Source organism: Antennarius striatus, chromosome 22, assembly GCF_040054535.1.
Source record: "Antennarius striatus isolate MH-2024 chromosome 22, ASM4005453v1, whole genome shotgun sequence".
In the NCBI taxonomy this organism is placed as follows: Eukaryota; Metazoa; Chordata; class Actinopteri; order Lophiiformes; family Antennariidae; genus Antennarius; species Antennarius striatus.
In genome coordinates, this window is record NC_090797.1 from 12,143,098 (window position 1) to 12,158,970 (window position 15,873).

The 15,873-nt window shown below is 40.6% G+C and overlaps 2 protein-coding genes across 7 annotated transcripts; one reads left to right on the forward strand and one right to left on the reverse strand.

Annotated features, from left to right (window-relative positions):
- Nucleotides 1-170: 170 nt before the first annotated feature.
- On the reverse strand, nucleotides 171-9,210 carry LOC137589099 (enkurin-like). 5 transcript variants are annotated; one of them, XM_068306575.1, is made up of 5 exons: nucleotides 5,290-6,234; nucleotides 4,726-4,833; nucleotides 4,056-4,307; nucleotides 3,912-3,962; nucleotides 171-1,620 (listed from the first exon to the last, which is right to left on the reverse strand). In XM_068306575.1, exons 1-3 carry the CDS (start codon nucleotides 6,169-6,171, stop codon nucleotides 4,224-4,226), a joined length of 1,074 nt encoding a protein of 357 aa, XP_068162676.1. In that variant the 5' UTR covers nucleotides 6,172-6,234; the 3' UTR covers nucleotides 171-1,620; nucleotides 3,912-3,962; nucleotides 4,056-4,223. The 5 variants fall into 5 exon arrangements, 4 of the variants coding, with proteins under 4 accessions (XP_068162676.1, XP_068162673.1, XP_068162675.1 ...); XR_011034143.1 differs by lacking the exons at nucleotides 171-1,620; nucleotides 5,290-6,234 and adding exons at nucleotides 2,354-3,536; nucleotides 9,068-9,210; XM_068306572.1 differs by lacking the exon at nucleotides 171-1,620 and adding an exon at nucleotides 2,354-3,536.
- On the forward strand, nucleotides 7,595-15,813 carry csrp2 (cysteine and glycine-rich protein 2). 2 transcript variants are annotated; one of them, XM_068306577.1, is made up of 6 exons: nucleotides 7,595-7,777; nucleotides 9,833-9,952; nucleotides 11,688-11,856; nucleotides 13,426-13,555; nucleotides 14,869-14,962; nucleotides 15,577-15,813. In XM_068306577.1, exons 2-6 carry the CDS (start codon nucleotides 9,841-9,843, stop codon nucleotides 15,651-15,653), a joined length of 582 nt encoding a protein of 193 aa, XP_068162678.1. In that variant the 5' UTR covers nucleotides 7,595-7,777; nucleotides 9,833-9,840; the 3' UTR covers nucleotides 15,654-15,813. The 2 variants fall into 2 exon arrangements, with proteins under 2 accessions (XP_068162678.1, XP_068162677.1); XM_068306576.1 differs by having other exon boundaries at nucleotides 7,597-7,777; nucleotides 9,830-9,952.
- Nucleotides 15,814-15,873: the final 60 nt, after the last annotated feature.

The window sequence follows — 15,873 nt, forward strand, 5'->3', positions numbered from 1 at the left end:
TTAACTAGAAAACTTAGTGATGCTTATGTTAATTTACTTCAGGATGGCTCAAAAATACAATAAACATGAAACAGATGTATTGGTATTATAAACTGAGCGCACCCACAGTTCTCCACCAGGGGGCAGAGTATCCCGGTCTGACCCAGAACTGGCCTCAGCGTCTTTGGCGAGGAAGGTGAATGAATGAATGCATGCATGAATGAATAAACTTTATGACTCATAAAGAAAGGAACAGACGAACAAATATCCAACTGTCAAGCATGTTTATCAATGCGTCTTCGAGGTGGAGCTGTTATGTCAGAAAATAGCCGGTTTTAACTCAACTTCACCAAAGAGCTCCATATCAGAGCTTTTACTTAGACATCAGGAGGTGGAACACGATGGTTGTGAGACAGTAGATGGCCTGTCGCCGTCTGAACGCTCTGCCAGTTCACCAGCAGGTGGCAGATTTGCCTCACCAAATAATTGTAGGGGAAGAACCACCATTCACCCACATGGGGGTGGACTGCTTTTGACCTTTTGGGGTTAAAAGTAGAAGAAGCGTGGCGAAGAGATATTGAACTGCGGAATCAGGTGAGATTCCGAGATTGAAGCCATAATTAACAGCAAATCAATCACCAAAGCTTCCAAGGCTACATAATTGTGTACCTAGGTACACAATCCTATCAATTGCATATGGGCTACGTGCATCACAAACCGAGATCTTTATGCCGTACTTGGCGATGTTGCTCGGCATGTACTGCAGAAGCTGGGTCCTCCCTATGGAAGTCAGTTGACCAGGAACAGGTCCCGTATGTGACGAAAGGCTGCCAGGTTATCTGTTTGCAGTCGGTAGGCTCTGGTCCACTTGCCATCAAAGCATAAGAACCGGCAAATGTCTTCAAGTCTTTGAATTGACATAGTGGCCTCGTACAATGGGCTGTGCAGAGGACTACCAAAAACCATACAGACTGGTACATCTCAGTTCTTCTCACTTCCTGCAAGAACAGTCAATCCAATGAAGGCCATGAGCTCACATTTGGTTACATTTCCTGTCTGTTCATACAAGATTCCATAAGAACTATGTTCAGTCATAATAGACCCCACTTGCAGAAGAGTGGGGTACTGACACAAAAACTGCAATTTCTAAAAATTAGTTTATTCACTCATTCATTTTCTAAACCCACTTCATCATCTGCCGCGGGTCGCAGTGTACTGGAGCCTGTCCCGGCCAACTGAGGGCATGAGACAGGGGACACTCCGGGTACGACGCCAGTGTACCACGGAGTCACACAAACTAGTGTAGGGAATTGAATTCAGAGTACTGAACTGATGCTGTGACAGGACTTGCAGAGTTTCAGGTTTAGATCTGGAGCTTCTATTCCTCTACCTTCCTCTTGTACTTTACCCTGTATCTCCTTTAACTTATAAAAAGAACAAAAATGATACTCTGCAGTCTCTATCTCCTTGGACAGCAGGTACTGGTAACCCAGCCCTGGCATTCCTGGAAATCTTCAACTCTTCAGCTGAAACCACAAATCAGGACTCAGGATCCAAACAAGCAGGATGACCCGTCTCACCTCTTCAGAGAGTCTTGATAACTTGGACCACTGGAGCATCATTAGTCATCAAAAAACACACCTGTGCATAAAAAACAAATCATTATTCTTCATCATGATTCTTCAATGGTTTTTTTTCTTGGCCTTGAGGCTAACCTGAGCACCAGGAGTAAACCCCCTTGTAGTTGTAGGAACTTCAACAGAACATGTGTCACAGACACAGTGATGGCCTGCATAATTTAACTAAAGCCTTTAGTGAAATGACCTAAATTAAAATGTTGTAATAAAATACACTGGCAGATTCTCATTCATCCAGGTTATACTTGAAGGTTGAATTGAAGCGACTCCTGGATGATGGGTACACATCATCAAACCCAGCCTCAAAAGTCCAGTTGCTTCAGGGATTGCCTGACATTATCTCGATTATAGTATTATTTGGCACGTTGCCAAAGATCCTCAACAGCTTCTACAGCTGCGTGTTGAGTTCACCTTGATCATCTGCATCAGTGTGGTCCGGCAGCACCACCATCATGGACCTCAGACGCCTGCAGAGAGTGGTTTAGGGCTGCATGTACAATCACCAGGACTCCCCTGACCTCTCTGCAGAGCATCCAGTCATCAAGGAACCCACCCACCCACCCTCAACACAGACTATTCACTTTTGTGCATATTTTGTATTTTAACCATCTGCTAACCGTAACCCATCATGCACATTGTGTAAATAACTCATGATGTAAATGTAGTGTTTGTCGTTGTTTTATATGTTTTTTGAACTACTCTGGTGGTCTTACTTGCAGATGGCAATGTGAGTTTTTCATTGCACTGGGAAACCTTGTTTCTTTATAGTGCATAAGAAGATAAATGCTTTAAATATCTCGGAATCTTGAGTATGACATTACCTAGAAATGTAATATTATATTACTGAAAGGGTTATTGAAGTAATTCTGGGACAAAGTATGTGTAGAGGTGCAGGTCTGGTATGTACATGGTTTTTGGCTTGTGAAGAAAGCGCATGTCGTTCTCAATTTTTACCAAACTTATTTCAAGAGCCCTTTTATAGTTCTTCTTTGTGATTTTGTCGATGCAAATTGACATACCCCGATATTTGAAATTCAACTGTTGCCACCTACGAATCAATTTTCCTAAGACAGCTTGTCGCTGCTCTTCGGACATGTATTTCCTTGTCTCCTTATACCTCACCTCTTTCAAATGATTATCACTTTTGCCATTAGCATTTATTTTACTATTTACATATTCATGAGTAGGCATGCACTTATTGGTTGCATATGCGAAGCCCAAAATGTGTGTCGGGGCTTTTGGCTTTCCTTTCACAGGTTTGGGAATACACTTGCCATACATGTCGTATATTTGTCTTGACATGAATAGTGTTCTAACTGTCTCACACTCAACCGTAGGTAAAACATTGAGGTTGGGTTTATATCCAAACTTTTTGCGTCGAAACATTGTGAATAACTGGAGGACTGGGCAATTTCAACTCTTTCATACCTTCAAATGCTGACATCACCAAAGGATTATATAACATCAAAGAACTTTGAAGTTAATAAATCAAGGGACAGATGTTTGATCTTCGTCGCCTTGATCTCACCTTGTGCTTTCATTCTTTGTTTCATTCATTCTTTTGTTCTTTTATATTTCGACCACTAGACACTACACAGATTGCGCATGCAGTTCATTTACTCAATTTGTACAATACAGTATGTCTGTCAACGACCATAAGAAGACTGAATAATGAACCAATCACGGCACATGCTGACACTGGTACTCCTGTTTGGGAGAGGTTGTCACTCCAGAGAGCCCTGTATATGGTTGCAGCCCACAGTTTGGTTCTGACCCATCAATAGGAAAGTCAAGGAGAGTCTGCCAAGGAGCCCCTATGGTGTCCACCAGCTGTTTGAGGGACGGTCTGCACGGTGCCGTCAACAACCCAGGTGTGGCTCCACTGCAGGCATCCAGCCTGGCTCCATGACTTAAATACATCTTGATGAGAAAAAGGCTAATATCTAATTATAAATACATTAGATATTTAATAAATTCTCTATAATAAATAAATAAATCTTGCATTCACAATGTTGGTTAGTGCATTCAAGTTAGTGCATTCACAAATACCAGTTACATGAACAGCTGTTTTATTTTATTTTTTTGTAGGTAAACACATGAAAGAAACAGTCTGATACGGCTACGGTAAATCCTACATTAGTGCAATCACAATACAGCATCTCTCGAAAGAGTGCTAAGTAATAACAATATCAATAACTCAATAACTCAACGTTGTTTAAACGTTAATGTCCATATTCACAATATCTCCCATCTTTGTTCAGTTGTAAACATGTGAAAGAAATACGTAAAACTCACCGTTTTTTCATTCCTCATCCATGAATCCCTTGAATTCTTTCTCTTCAGTGTCTGAGTTGAACATTAAGACAGTGGAGACATTAGTCACATTGTTTCCTTTACAACACTTCCAGCCCCACTGTTATTCACACTGTTATTACTTACATTGTGTGTTTTGGGAGGTGGCACCAGGAAGGACACGGAACGCCAGAGCAAATCCAACCGTAGGGCTGGCTCTGTGATCGCTCAGGGCATGGAATCTGACGGTTCTGGAGAGGAGGACTATATCCAGGCGGACCTCTTTCAGTTAGATTGCTGTCACCTAGCTACTCCTCAGAGAGACTGAGGACCTCCTTTGTGCCCTGTTCCATTGGGGGGGTGCAGGGGTGGGGTGTCAAGGTCAGCAAGCACATCGACCTGCGAGGGAATAGGGGTAGGTGAGGAACTTGGGATCCAGGATGTCATGGGGATGATGGTCTTATCTACTGTATATTATGATGGATTTGTTATTTTTGCTTGTTTAGGTGCCCCATGTGTTTTATAGTCTTTTTTTGATGTTTCTTACGTCTACAAGCTTAGACCATATTTATGTTTGCTTGCTCTGTATTGTCTCTGTAGTGTGGTTGTTTTCTCCCTTCTGCCTGTGGGGTTACTAAAGTTTTCAACATTAGAAAGTTCCATTGCAGAACAAATTAGACTATTCACACATATGTAAGCCGTAAGAATCAAAGAGTCAATACATGTTTTACTGATTTTTTAATTCTTATTAAGAAATTCATTCATTTATTATTTATTTACTTATGTATTTGTTAAAAATTTTTGGTATTGGGATAACCTGAGCACCAGGAGTAAACCCCTCTGTATTTGGAGGATCTTCAACAGAATGCGATGCCGGGCCACAGATAAGACAACCTCTGACACGCAGAATCGCACCTATGGGTACCTATGGGAAAAGAAGGAACTTTAATTTGTCATTATACGATCATAAAATGACATTTCATGGTTAGTGAGGAGAGTTGGTCCTGAGCCACTGCACCCTGAGTGCAGTGCCCCTACTGGCCGACATAACCAAGTTCTTAAGGTGCATGTTTTTTCCTGGTGATGTGGGGAAACTGGAGTACCCAGAGAAAACCCATTCAGACACAATCCACTTCCCATAATGCTACCCAGAGTGATACACCTTTATATATGAAGATGTCTATTAATGTGAGTCAAATTAAAAGAAGTCCCTGACATAGAATGTGGTGCGTGGCAGGTCTGGTATGTAGATGGGGTGTGGACCTTGAAGAAATCTCAAGTCAGTCTCAATTTTTACCAAAGTTGCTTCAATAGATTTTTTATGTTCCCTCTTTGTGTGGTTGTCGATGATAAATGCGGTGCACCGAAAATCTTGTTTTACCTTGAGCCACCAGTGAATCAGTTTATGCAGGACGACTTTCCGTTGCTCCTCAGACATGAATTTCCTTGCCTCCTGGTCCATCAGACATTTCAAATGGTTATCATAACTTTCCTTAGCTATCCGAATTTTGAGGAGGCGGTTCTGCAGGTACCCTGGTAGTATTCCAAAATCCCTTTTTAGAGTGTATTTGGGGACGAGGCCTGAATTCTGTAGGACCTCTCTGTGTCCCTTAATGTCTACTTGAGCTGGCTCTGGTCTTATTGTGGTGTAAGGCTCCTCTATGGCTTGTTTCACAAAATTCTGTTCTCTGTGAATTATGGGAGGATTGTCGTTCCATCTGGGAACAGGGGCTCTCCTCATCACACAGGGACGAACAAATTCCGTAAGCTGCTGTGGTAATACTGGCTCTTTTGAATGCTTCCTAAGGAAGTGCTTTGGGCATGGCTTGTCTACAGTCAGTGGTCCCATTGTCTTCTTCGTATACACCTTTGGCTTCATTGATTCATCCTCATTCTTAGGATCCTCTTGGGTGGGAGGATGGACCTGTTGCTTACTGGTGGGTTTGGTCAGGATGATTGGGACAGGGTCGGGCTCTAACATTTCCTTTTTTACATATTCAATAGTGGGCTTCTTCTCTTTGGTTACAGGTGGGTAGATCGAGGTGGGTGGCTGGGCATTTGCCTTCGCATTCACAGGTTCAGGTAAACGATCGCCATAGAGGTCATTCATGTGTCTTGCAGTGAAAAGTGATCCGACTGTCTCACATACCGCTGGTTTTGGAGGAGGGCGGCGGCCGGAATGTTTAGTCACTTTCTTTTTGGGTTCCTTCTTCCATGATTTCCTATCCACCTTTATATGTACAAGTGGCTTGTTTCGAAACATTGTGAGCCACTGGGTGACTTGGCGATTTCATCTTTTATACTTTTGCACGCTGTCAACATCAAAGGATCACATCACATCAAAACAGCTTTGAAGTGAATACATCAGAAGAGATGTATTTTACGTTATACTAACAGGACCCATCTCATCGAGGAGGATATAACATATATATATACAATTTTAAAAGTCCACGATGAAGTGAAGATGTGCATCTTGCAGAGTGCATAAGCAAATAAGTTTAGCTAAAGTGGGTTAAGTCACAGTAGGGAGATTTAAACACTCCTTTCCCTAATATCAGTCAGTCAAGAGGAGAATGGAACAGGTGAAAGCCTTTTAATGTGATTTTCTGGAATACATAATAATAGCCTTATCAAATTGTGCAGTGAAATAGTTTATCGGAAAAACAACCACATAAGAAATTAATGGAAGGGGTTAGGTTCAAGGAAGCTTCATGGCTAAGAGACACACAGGGGGATAAGACTATAAGACCATCATCCCCCCTTTTCACTGGTCTTCCGGACAGGGGTAACGACGTGAGATAGCTCAGTGCAGTATGAGCTCTTCTCAAAAATTTTAACCATATTTTACAAAATGTTGCTCCAGGACAGGAGGTAGCCAAAACACACTCTCAAGTCCAGGGTAAAAGAACATTATGCAGCAGACAATGGTTGGAACCAGTCTAACTTGTGTGACTTCTTCCTCCATAGGCTGTCAGAACCATTAAAGGACCAGTAGGTCCTCCCTTGAACTACCTGATTAATGGTCAATTTAGAGTCTAAATTGACCATTAATTCACCCTGACTTTTGACTGTGATCATGAATGGGGCAAATTGGCGACTTGTCCAGGGAGTACCCGGCCTCCTGATGTCAGCTATAGACTCCAACAAAAAATCCATCCATTTTCTTGCAGACAAGACGCCCATAATTGTCTCATCTAGAGTCGCTTTAGCGGTAACTGATCCATTGCATGAAGCTGGAGAACCCATGCAGACATGGGGAGAACCCACACGGAGAACAGAAAGGACTCAAACCTGCAACCTTCTCGCAGTGCAGTGACAGTGTTACCAAGGGCGCCACATTTTTGACTACATTTCCAATTGCAAGTTTTCTTCTATTACACGTCTTTCCAGCAGAGGGCAGAAGTGTGGATGAACAGTGTTTACAGTGTTTTTTTTTTTAAATTGTAAATCATGTTACTTTTGAGTGAATGCATGCATGCAAACACAGAAAATCCAAATGTTAATCCAGATGGTTACTCTCACTTATTTCACTTATTTCAAGTGAGAACCATTGGTCCAAAAATAATTTAACAGTGTGTAGAGTAGAGTAACACGACCTGTGATGTTCTGGACAGATGAGACAAGCTCCGGCGGACACGTGACCCGGAAGTCGCTGTAGACTTCAAAAAGATGGATAGATGATACTGTGGTGCAGAATTGTCGGCTGGTCTTGAAGGCGGCAGTGTTGCGTTCACGCCCCTGTGACAAACCCGTCCCTCCATTGAGCGGCGGTCGGTAAATCCCGCTGCCGCAGCTCCGGATCGACGCGTTCAGGGGAGGCTCGAACATTATCGCATCTTCACTCTCAGCTACGTGTTGAGTCCGTCAAGGTAACGCTTCTTAGTAATTCTAAACGTCTTTATGTGAATTAACATATTTCACGTACGTCTCCGTGAAGGCTTTGTCGCTTCAGATGCCAGTGGATTTTCTTTAAAAAATTAAATCACAAGAATTTATATTTTTCGTTTGAGATTTTTAACAGCTGACAATTCCGACAAGACAAACTTTTGCCACGGAAACGTGAAAGCCTCACAACGTGGAATGAATTAATTTCAAAATATTTGCATTCGTAATGAGAAGTGATGTATGTAGTTATTTGTTTTTAATGTTTTTTAATGTTTATTTTATAAATAACCTTGTGGCAAAAAGCAGCATTAACGTTAGAAGAAGCCTTTTGTAACTTGTGGAATGTTGTGTAACTACAAAACAATTCGTGTCCTGTTTCAGATCCCTGTGTTGTATCAGATAACAATAGAAGTCGTTTTCTGTGGGGTTTCAAACGGGCTTTAAATGAGAATCATATTAACTTGTAGGCGGATTTTAATGGCAGTAATATATTCCAGAGTTTCAGCCACAGCAGCAGTAAAATCTCATTAAGTCTGCAGTGGAACATTTTAGTCTTCATCGATGATCGCAGAGCTGTTTGTTATTGTCGTTTGGGAAATGCTGAGAATCTCATCTAACAGATTAAATCCTTTAAAGCCTGAACCTTGAAATAATTGCCAGAAAAAGAAATCGAATTTTTGGTTAAAAAAAAATAATAAAAAAATTATATATATATATATATATATATATATATATATATATATATATATATATATATATATATATATATATATATATGAGCTTGAATTTTTTAAAATAATGGCTAAATCCAGAATTTATCAGATAAAAATGCAGATGCATGTGTCTGATTGCATACATCACGTTTTTCAGGTGGAAAAAAAAAAGTGACGTAGAAGTGTCAAATCCTGAGGCCGAGTGAATCAAATATGATATGTTTGTCTTTAAACACCCCGGCTTAGTATCAGACATGATGTCTGTGAACTCTTGATCTCAGTGAAGTTCTTACAGATTAACTGAAACTTTTAAGTGTTTGTGGTGATGATCACAACCAATGTAAGAGAAATGTCTAACTCACACCCGGCCCGAGGGTAGGAGTAGTCAGGGTGGATTTTGTGGTTTTTGTGATCCGTCTGATGCTGAAGTCTAGTCTCTAATCCAGCTGGGATGAGGATTTACTGAATGCACAGATTGATAGCTGTATGTTTTCTTTACAATTAAGATTAACAGCACTGTTTAATTTTGGTCTACAAAGTATGATATAGCTGCAGACTTACTTTGTGGTGATCCTCAGTGATAAACGAGTCTCTTGTGGGATCACATCACACCCTTTAACACGTTTAAAATGTGTGTGATGAAGCACAGACACACATGAGTGCCTGGGCATCTTGTGGCCCCTGTGCTGGAACAACAGTGGTTCCAACATGCTAACACTGATTTGCTGTTTGTGTCCTGCAGCTACAACCCACACATTCCTCTGAGTATTACTCTGTTCTGTTGTTGTTTAGACCGGCCTCTTTTCTTGGGGCCATAACCACTAATATATTTCAGCAGAAGTCCATTGGGTTCAGGTTCTCAGATGTCATTATTACAGTACAGATCAAACAATTGTGTGCTTCAAGACAAACAACATTCTGAAATAGAAACAGAAATTAAATTAAACACTTAAAGAAGTATGATGATTAAGTTTATTAAAATATCACATTATTGACACTTTACTATTTATTTCTAAATAATATTATATACTGACCCTGCAATAAATTGAAGCCTGATCATAAACCCATGACAGCAGCTGAAGAGGAAACAATTAATGATTGTCTCATCTTCAAGAAAATGAATGAATTAATATTATAGTTATTGTTAGTCTGCATCCAAAATATGTTTTTGTTTAGCATAGAAACACCCAGAATTAATGGAATGTGACTGGCCGCTAATTCATAGTCATCTTTTGTTTGTGATGAAGTGATTTACAGATCTAAGGAGGAGTAGAAGAGTAGCAGATTAAATAATGTTTAATCCGTCTCTCCATCTTCGCTTAGAAGCACAAACGATGCCAAACTGGGGCGGAGGCAACAAGTGCACCGCGTGCCGTGGGACGGTTTACCATGCTGAGGAGGTGCAGTGTGATGGGAAGAGTTTCCACAACTGCTGTTTTCTTTGCAGTAAGTACAGCTGCAACACCCACACGAAAGACTCTTGTAGGTTTTTCTCCATGAAGAAAAAAGGAGCATCCTCTTAAATGCTTGACAACACAATATTACATGAGTGATCACCTTAAAAATGGTCATTTCCCAGTAAAAATCAAAGTAATAAAGTAAAAATATTTCTAATTCAGCATGAATTGCCTCATCCCATTTTGTTTATCTCTGTTCTCCTGAGACTTCAGTCTTATGTAGAGAATGAGTTGAGTTGAATGAGTTTTGCATTCTTGTGACCTTTGACCTGTGACAAAAAGCTGAAGAAAGCCAAACACTGTCCATGCGTGTGTTTTCAAAGCTAAAGAATCAGATTTTCCCTCCTCTGGTGACCTCAAGAAGTTTCTTTTTCAGTACAAACTTTATGGGGATACTTTATGTCATTGCTAATTTACATGCATACTATATATTTTGAAATTGATTTTCCGAAATGATGCTGGAACTGAGTGTATTTTTACAAACATTAACAGATCGCTTTTACCTTTACTCCCCCTGTGGAATCAACTGTAAGACATTATTTAGGTTTGAAAAAATATGTCTCAAACGCACTAAAAGCACACCAAAAGCAGACACTATGTCAACATGCACATATTATCTGCATCCGTATTACAGTAGATCAGAACAAATCTCAGACAGCTCAGGTTGCTGGATGATTTGGTGTCCTGGAATCATCCTTAAAACATCAACGAAGAGAAGGATTACACAGAAACTCTCATCTCGCTGTTATCGACGAGGAGACACCAAAACAATCTGAGCAACAAAAGGTGGACTTTGTTTTTTTTCCAGTGCTTCTCATACAAAGGCTGCTTTGTCTGAAACCCCTAATGAGGCTGTGATGAGACTTTGTGTCCTCGGCTCTCGTTTGACCTCAGTTTAACATTCAGCATTTCTCATTTCTTTATAAAATAAATCTGAATTATGACAGAAAAGTTGCACAGATGCAGATAAACTCTTTGGGCAGTTACTTTTCCACTATAGCCTCACTTTCCTAAACCAGTGCTGCACGAAAAAGATTAATGATTTAATCATGCCAGAAAAGCAACATATTTGAGTTAGTAAATTTAAGAAGTTTGTTAACTAAGAAATGTTATAAAATGTTAGCAAAGTTCACATTTTTAAAGATCAGAGAGACGAGCAGAGAATTTTGTTGCTCTGGTGGTCAGCGTGTGAAGAAGTGGGGAATGTGATTTGATTTTCTTAATGTTTTCTTCAGATCATTCTCTAACAGTAACTCCTTGTAGATGAAATCTAATTATATTAAAGTGGAATTTCTGAACGAAATGAATACCAGCACAGTGCGAGTGTTAATAAGATGTCTGAGAACAGACTTCTGTACCCAGAGGATTTGTTTGAAGGTTTGAAGAGGAAGTTAGAAGCAATGACCTTTGGTTGTTTTATTTAATAAGATCAAAAAAGTATTTCTGCAAAAAAAAAAAGTCAAATTTGTCTTGTTTCAAGTGACAAAAAGAAAACAGATCAGTGTGTTTTATTAATGGTGTGTTCTCTTACGTGGACGTGATTTGAATAGACGTCCTGGAGCCCGTTGTATGGTGGGGCTACGTCGATCATGACTAGGCCTTCTGTTATTGAATGATTACATAAGGTGAAATAGTAAAGAAAATAAAGCGGCAGCACAAATCACAAAGGTTGATGAGCATGTTATAAAGTGTCATAACACTCTATAATCCTTCTGTGTCCTCAGTGGTCTGCAGGAAACGTTTAGACAGCACCACACTGGCCATTCATGACCAGGAGATCTACTGTAAGTCCTGCTACGGGAAAAAGTACGGCCCCAAAGGTTACGGCTACGGTCAGGGGGCGGGGACGCTCAACATGGACCGGGGGGAGCGACTAGGAATCAAACATGAAGAGTGAGTAACGACATCCAACATCACCTCTTTTGTTCAGTCAGCAAACCACTGACATCAGCCAACATGGAACCAAAGGGACGGCACGCGCCGCTGAGAGCTGTTGTAGGTTCAGTCCCTCCTTACTGCGTGTGTGTGTTTGACGTCAGTTCCAACTTAGAAACATTTCTCTCACAGGGTCGTAAAAAAAAAAACACCTTAAAATGCGCTTTACTGATTTAAATGCACTTCCATTGTAAAAAGGGTTTCTGGTGATGCCAGTAAACCACAAAATGACTTTGAATTTTTTCTTTTCAGTACAATAGAGATGACTTGTTGAAATAAATGCCTGAATAAGTGAACATTCACCACACTTTATTACACAAGTGGTTGCAGCGAAGTCAATAAGGTCAGTGAGTTCAGCTGTGCATCAAGTCTCAGGACGTTCTGAAGTTGTGTCTGCAAATTCTGGCAGTGTTTATTCATGAGGTAGAACAGTTTCCCGATGCATAAACTAAATATATATATATATATTGGTAAAAGAATAAAAAGAGATGCATGAGTATATTTTATAAAACCTCACGTCTAAAAGGCGTGAACTTAAATCCCTGGATTGTAATTGTCCCCTTATTTCTAAATTTGATGTACAGTTGACTTTACAGCTCTGGCACAAATTCAAACGGCGTCATTTTGAAGTTATGGGCGTCAAAAAAAAAACACGTAAAAACAACCTCATCGCATCATTTTGCTCAAACTTTTTGTTGCTCTGGACAGTAATAGTTCTTCAGTGGCTCATTTGCGTTTTGGTGTTCCTCAGGGCTTCCCCCTCCTACTGCTTTCTATATGGATGCTGCCTTCCCCCCCCCCCAGGTTATTGAATTTCATTCTTAATATATTCAAAGTAATGTTTAGGGTGTCTATTATACAAAACAATCAGGTCCAGTCAGTTTTTTTTCTAAACACTCTGACATTCAGAAATCTTGACATTCAGAATGATGATGGGATGGTTCCACTTTCTGGGCAGGCATCCTGCTAAATGTCACCCAAAAGCACCGAAAACAGAAGGAAAACAAAGACACACACACACACACACACCCCCAGTCAGAATGTTTATGGCTACAAGTAGACGTCAGGTGATTATTGTTATGAAAGGGATTATTATGCAACCAGCAGGGTTCTGCTTTCCCCACAAAGGGTTTCATTCAGGGGCTGCTGGGATTGGCAGTCATCCTTCAATGAGCACCCAGAGCGCCCTGCTCCCTTTCCCAGCAGAGGAAGAGGAAGAGGAGGAGGAAGAGTACGGGTCCCATGTTTGTTTTTGTCTTTTCAAAGTGGTATTAAAATCATTTTTAACGTTTTATGACAGCCGGTACGGAGACTCAGTATCTAACTGATCTGGTACGTATTAATGCTGGTATCAACATTTAGGTCCATCCTTGATTCAATATTAATAGATAAGAAACTATTAGACAAAACTTCATAAAATATTAAATAAAGAGAGAAGTTTCTGTAGATTATAGGTTTCTTAAAACTCGGGGTATTTTAAGAAAATCTATCATTGTGCTTTATCTTACCCCCCCCCCCCCCCCACAGGACACAAGCTCACCGACCGACCACCAACCCCAACACGTCCAAATATGCCCAGAAGTTTGGAGGTTCGGAGAAATGCTCTCGGTGCGGAGACTCTGTCTATGCTGCTGAGAAAATCATGGGAGCTGGGAAGGTGAGGGTTTCAGGAACGTCCTCTGATCCGGTGACACCTTCATCCTGCTCCAGATCTCTGAGTGATCTAGAAAGATCTGGAAGCATTAACACACAAATTAAACACTATTATTGAGTAAAAATCCTGCAAAATTTAGACAAAAGACTGGTCTTCCAGTCTGAACTTCTGGGGCGGCACACGGTCCAAAACATCTGGAGTGTGAGCTGACAGTGGGAGGTGTCAGTTCAACTCCTGAGCACTTCAGAGGTGCCCTTGAGCAAGGCATCACCCCCCCCCCTACAAGCTGCTCATTTGGGGTGCACCATGATGGAGCTGTCTATCACTCTGCCTCCCATTGTGTATAAACTATGCACATGCTCCTCATGTGTGTGCATGTGTGTTTGTGTGTGTGTGTGTGTGTTTGTTTCAGAGGTCTGTACACTGTTATATATGCATGTTTCAAGATATAATAACCACGGGTGAAAAAATACTGATTTCAATAATCCCGAAGGGGATTATTAAAGTGTATTTCATTTCATTTGCAATTTATTTATAGCAGCATTACTAAATTGATATTTAAGCTCTCCTTTAATACCATATTGTGATTGACTACTACTATTACTACTGAAAATTTGAATCATATTTACAGAAATCTGCAGACAGCTTTGGTTTGGTGACAAAATATTCTCTGATTTTAAAGCCATTTTAAGGCCAAACATGTTTCCAGAATAAAGCCACAGTTTGAATCATCTCTGCACCATCCGGCTCTCAACTGAGGAAGATGTGGCCAAATACATCTGGATTCCACAAACAAAGCCAAGGTTAAAAATGTTGACTCCTGGTTGATGTGGAGAAGCATTTATCGTCATGACGACAGTAACAGAGTATTTTGGGCCTGGGAATCAGCTCCTAATCGACTCACTTTAAGGAAGTGTTCCTGAATCTCTGCTGTTTCTAGTTTGTATTGATCAACAAATGAATCCAATCCAAACCAAAGCATCGCTGGTTCCTCGATGACGGAACCTCACCCTGTTTACAGCCTGGGTCATGTGACGCTTAGTCCTGAGGAAAAATACCTGAGTAAATCGTCTCAGCGCGTCATGTGGACTCACACACGTGTTGGTTTATAGCAGATGATGTCATCAGGCTATGAATGAGATTCCTGCTGGGAGGAAATCTGCATGATGCGCCTAACTGGTTACGACATAGTTATAACATAGTTATAACAGCCTCCAGGCTGATGGAAACCTGAGCTGCACCGACTCGGAAGGAAATTATGACGTGAAGCGAATGACTGTACTTCTAAAATTACAATTCCCTCCGTTTTGTTGCAGCCGTGGCATAAGAACTGCTTCAGATGTGCCAAATGTGGCAAAAGCCTGGAGTCAACGACTCAGACTGAAAAAGATGGAGAAATCTACTGCAAAGGTGAGAAGACACCTGAGATGCTTTTGTCACTGCATTAAACTTCTACTGGTGCCTTTAATTCCTCCATGATGTTACAGTTAACACACAGAATTAAAAAAATAATGTGTAACCGTGAAATATTTTGGTAAACATTAAGATTTTTTTTCATTTTGGTCTACGATACGAGATCAATCTGTGGTCACTTGGGTTTGTCAATAATTCAGTGATTACTTTCCATGAACTAAATTACTGCTTGTCAGCTGTTAATCGGTCTTCTCTGAAATGTTTCAGCCCGACTGTTTCAGCCGATTTTACAATTTACAATTCATATTTTAAATCAAATGTACTGCATTTAACAGCGCATCTATGAACTAGAATCAACAAGCTGTTGTCAAATGAAAGTTTTCTTCCAACAATTTTCCTGTCAGTGAGCAATTTGAAAGTACATTGTCCATGTGCAGTTTTTATTTCACGAAGAGCTGACACATTAATATCAGAAGTTTTCTGTAATTAAGCATCTGTATTTAATAGGATCAGAAGTAGTGATTTTATAAAGATCTGTGCAGGTTCACAAAAACAACTCAATTTGAGTCCGATTGAGTCGACTAATGTTTTCCTCTTTTATTCCTCCTCAGCTTGTTATGCCAAGAACTTCGGGCCTAAAGGCTTCGGTTACGGCCAAGGCGCCGGCGCGCTGGTCCACGCCCAGTGATGCTGCGCTGGGATGTCTCCAACACAAACCTGCCACCGTTGCTTCCTCCAACCTTTACTTCCATGTCGAACTAGGTGCTTGTGACAAAAGTAAAAAACATTAACGTATCCCCTTTGTTCACATTTGACAGTATTTTATTATTAAAGCCATTAAAACTGAACCATGCCCGTATGTTTACATCTGAAGCGGAGTTACAGTGATGTCTGGAGGAGGGCAGAGA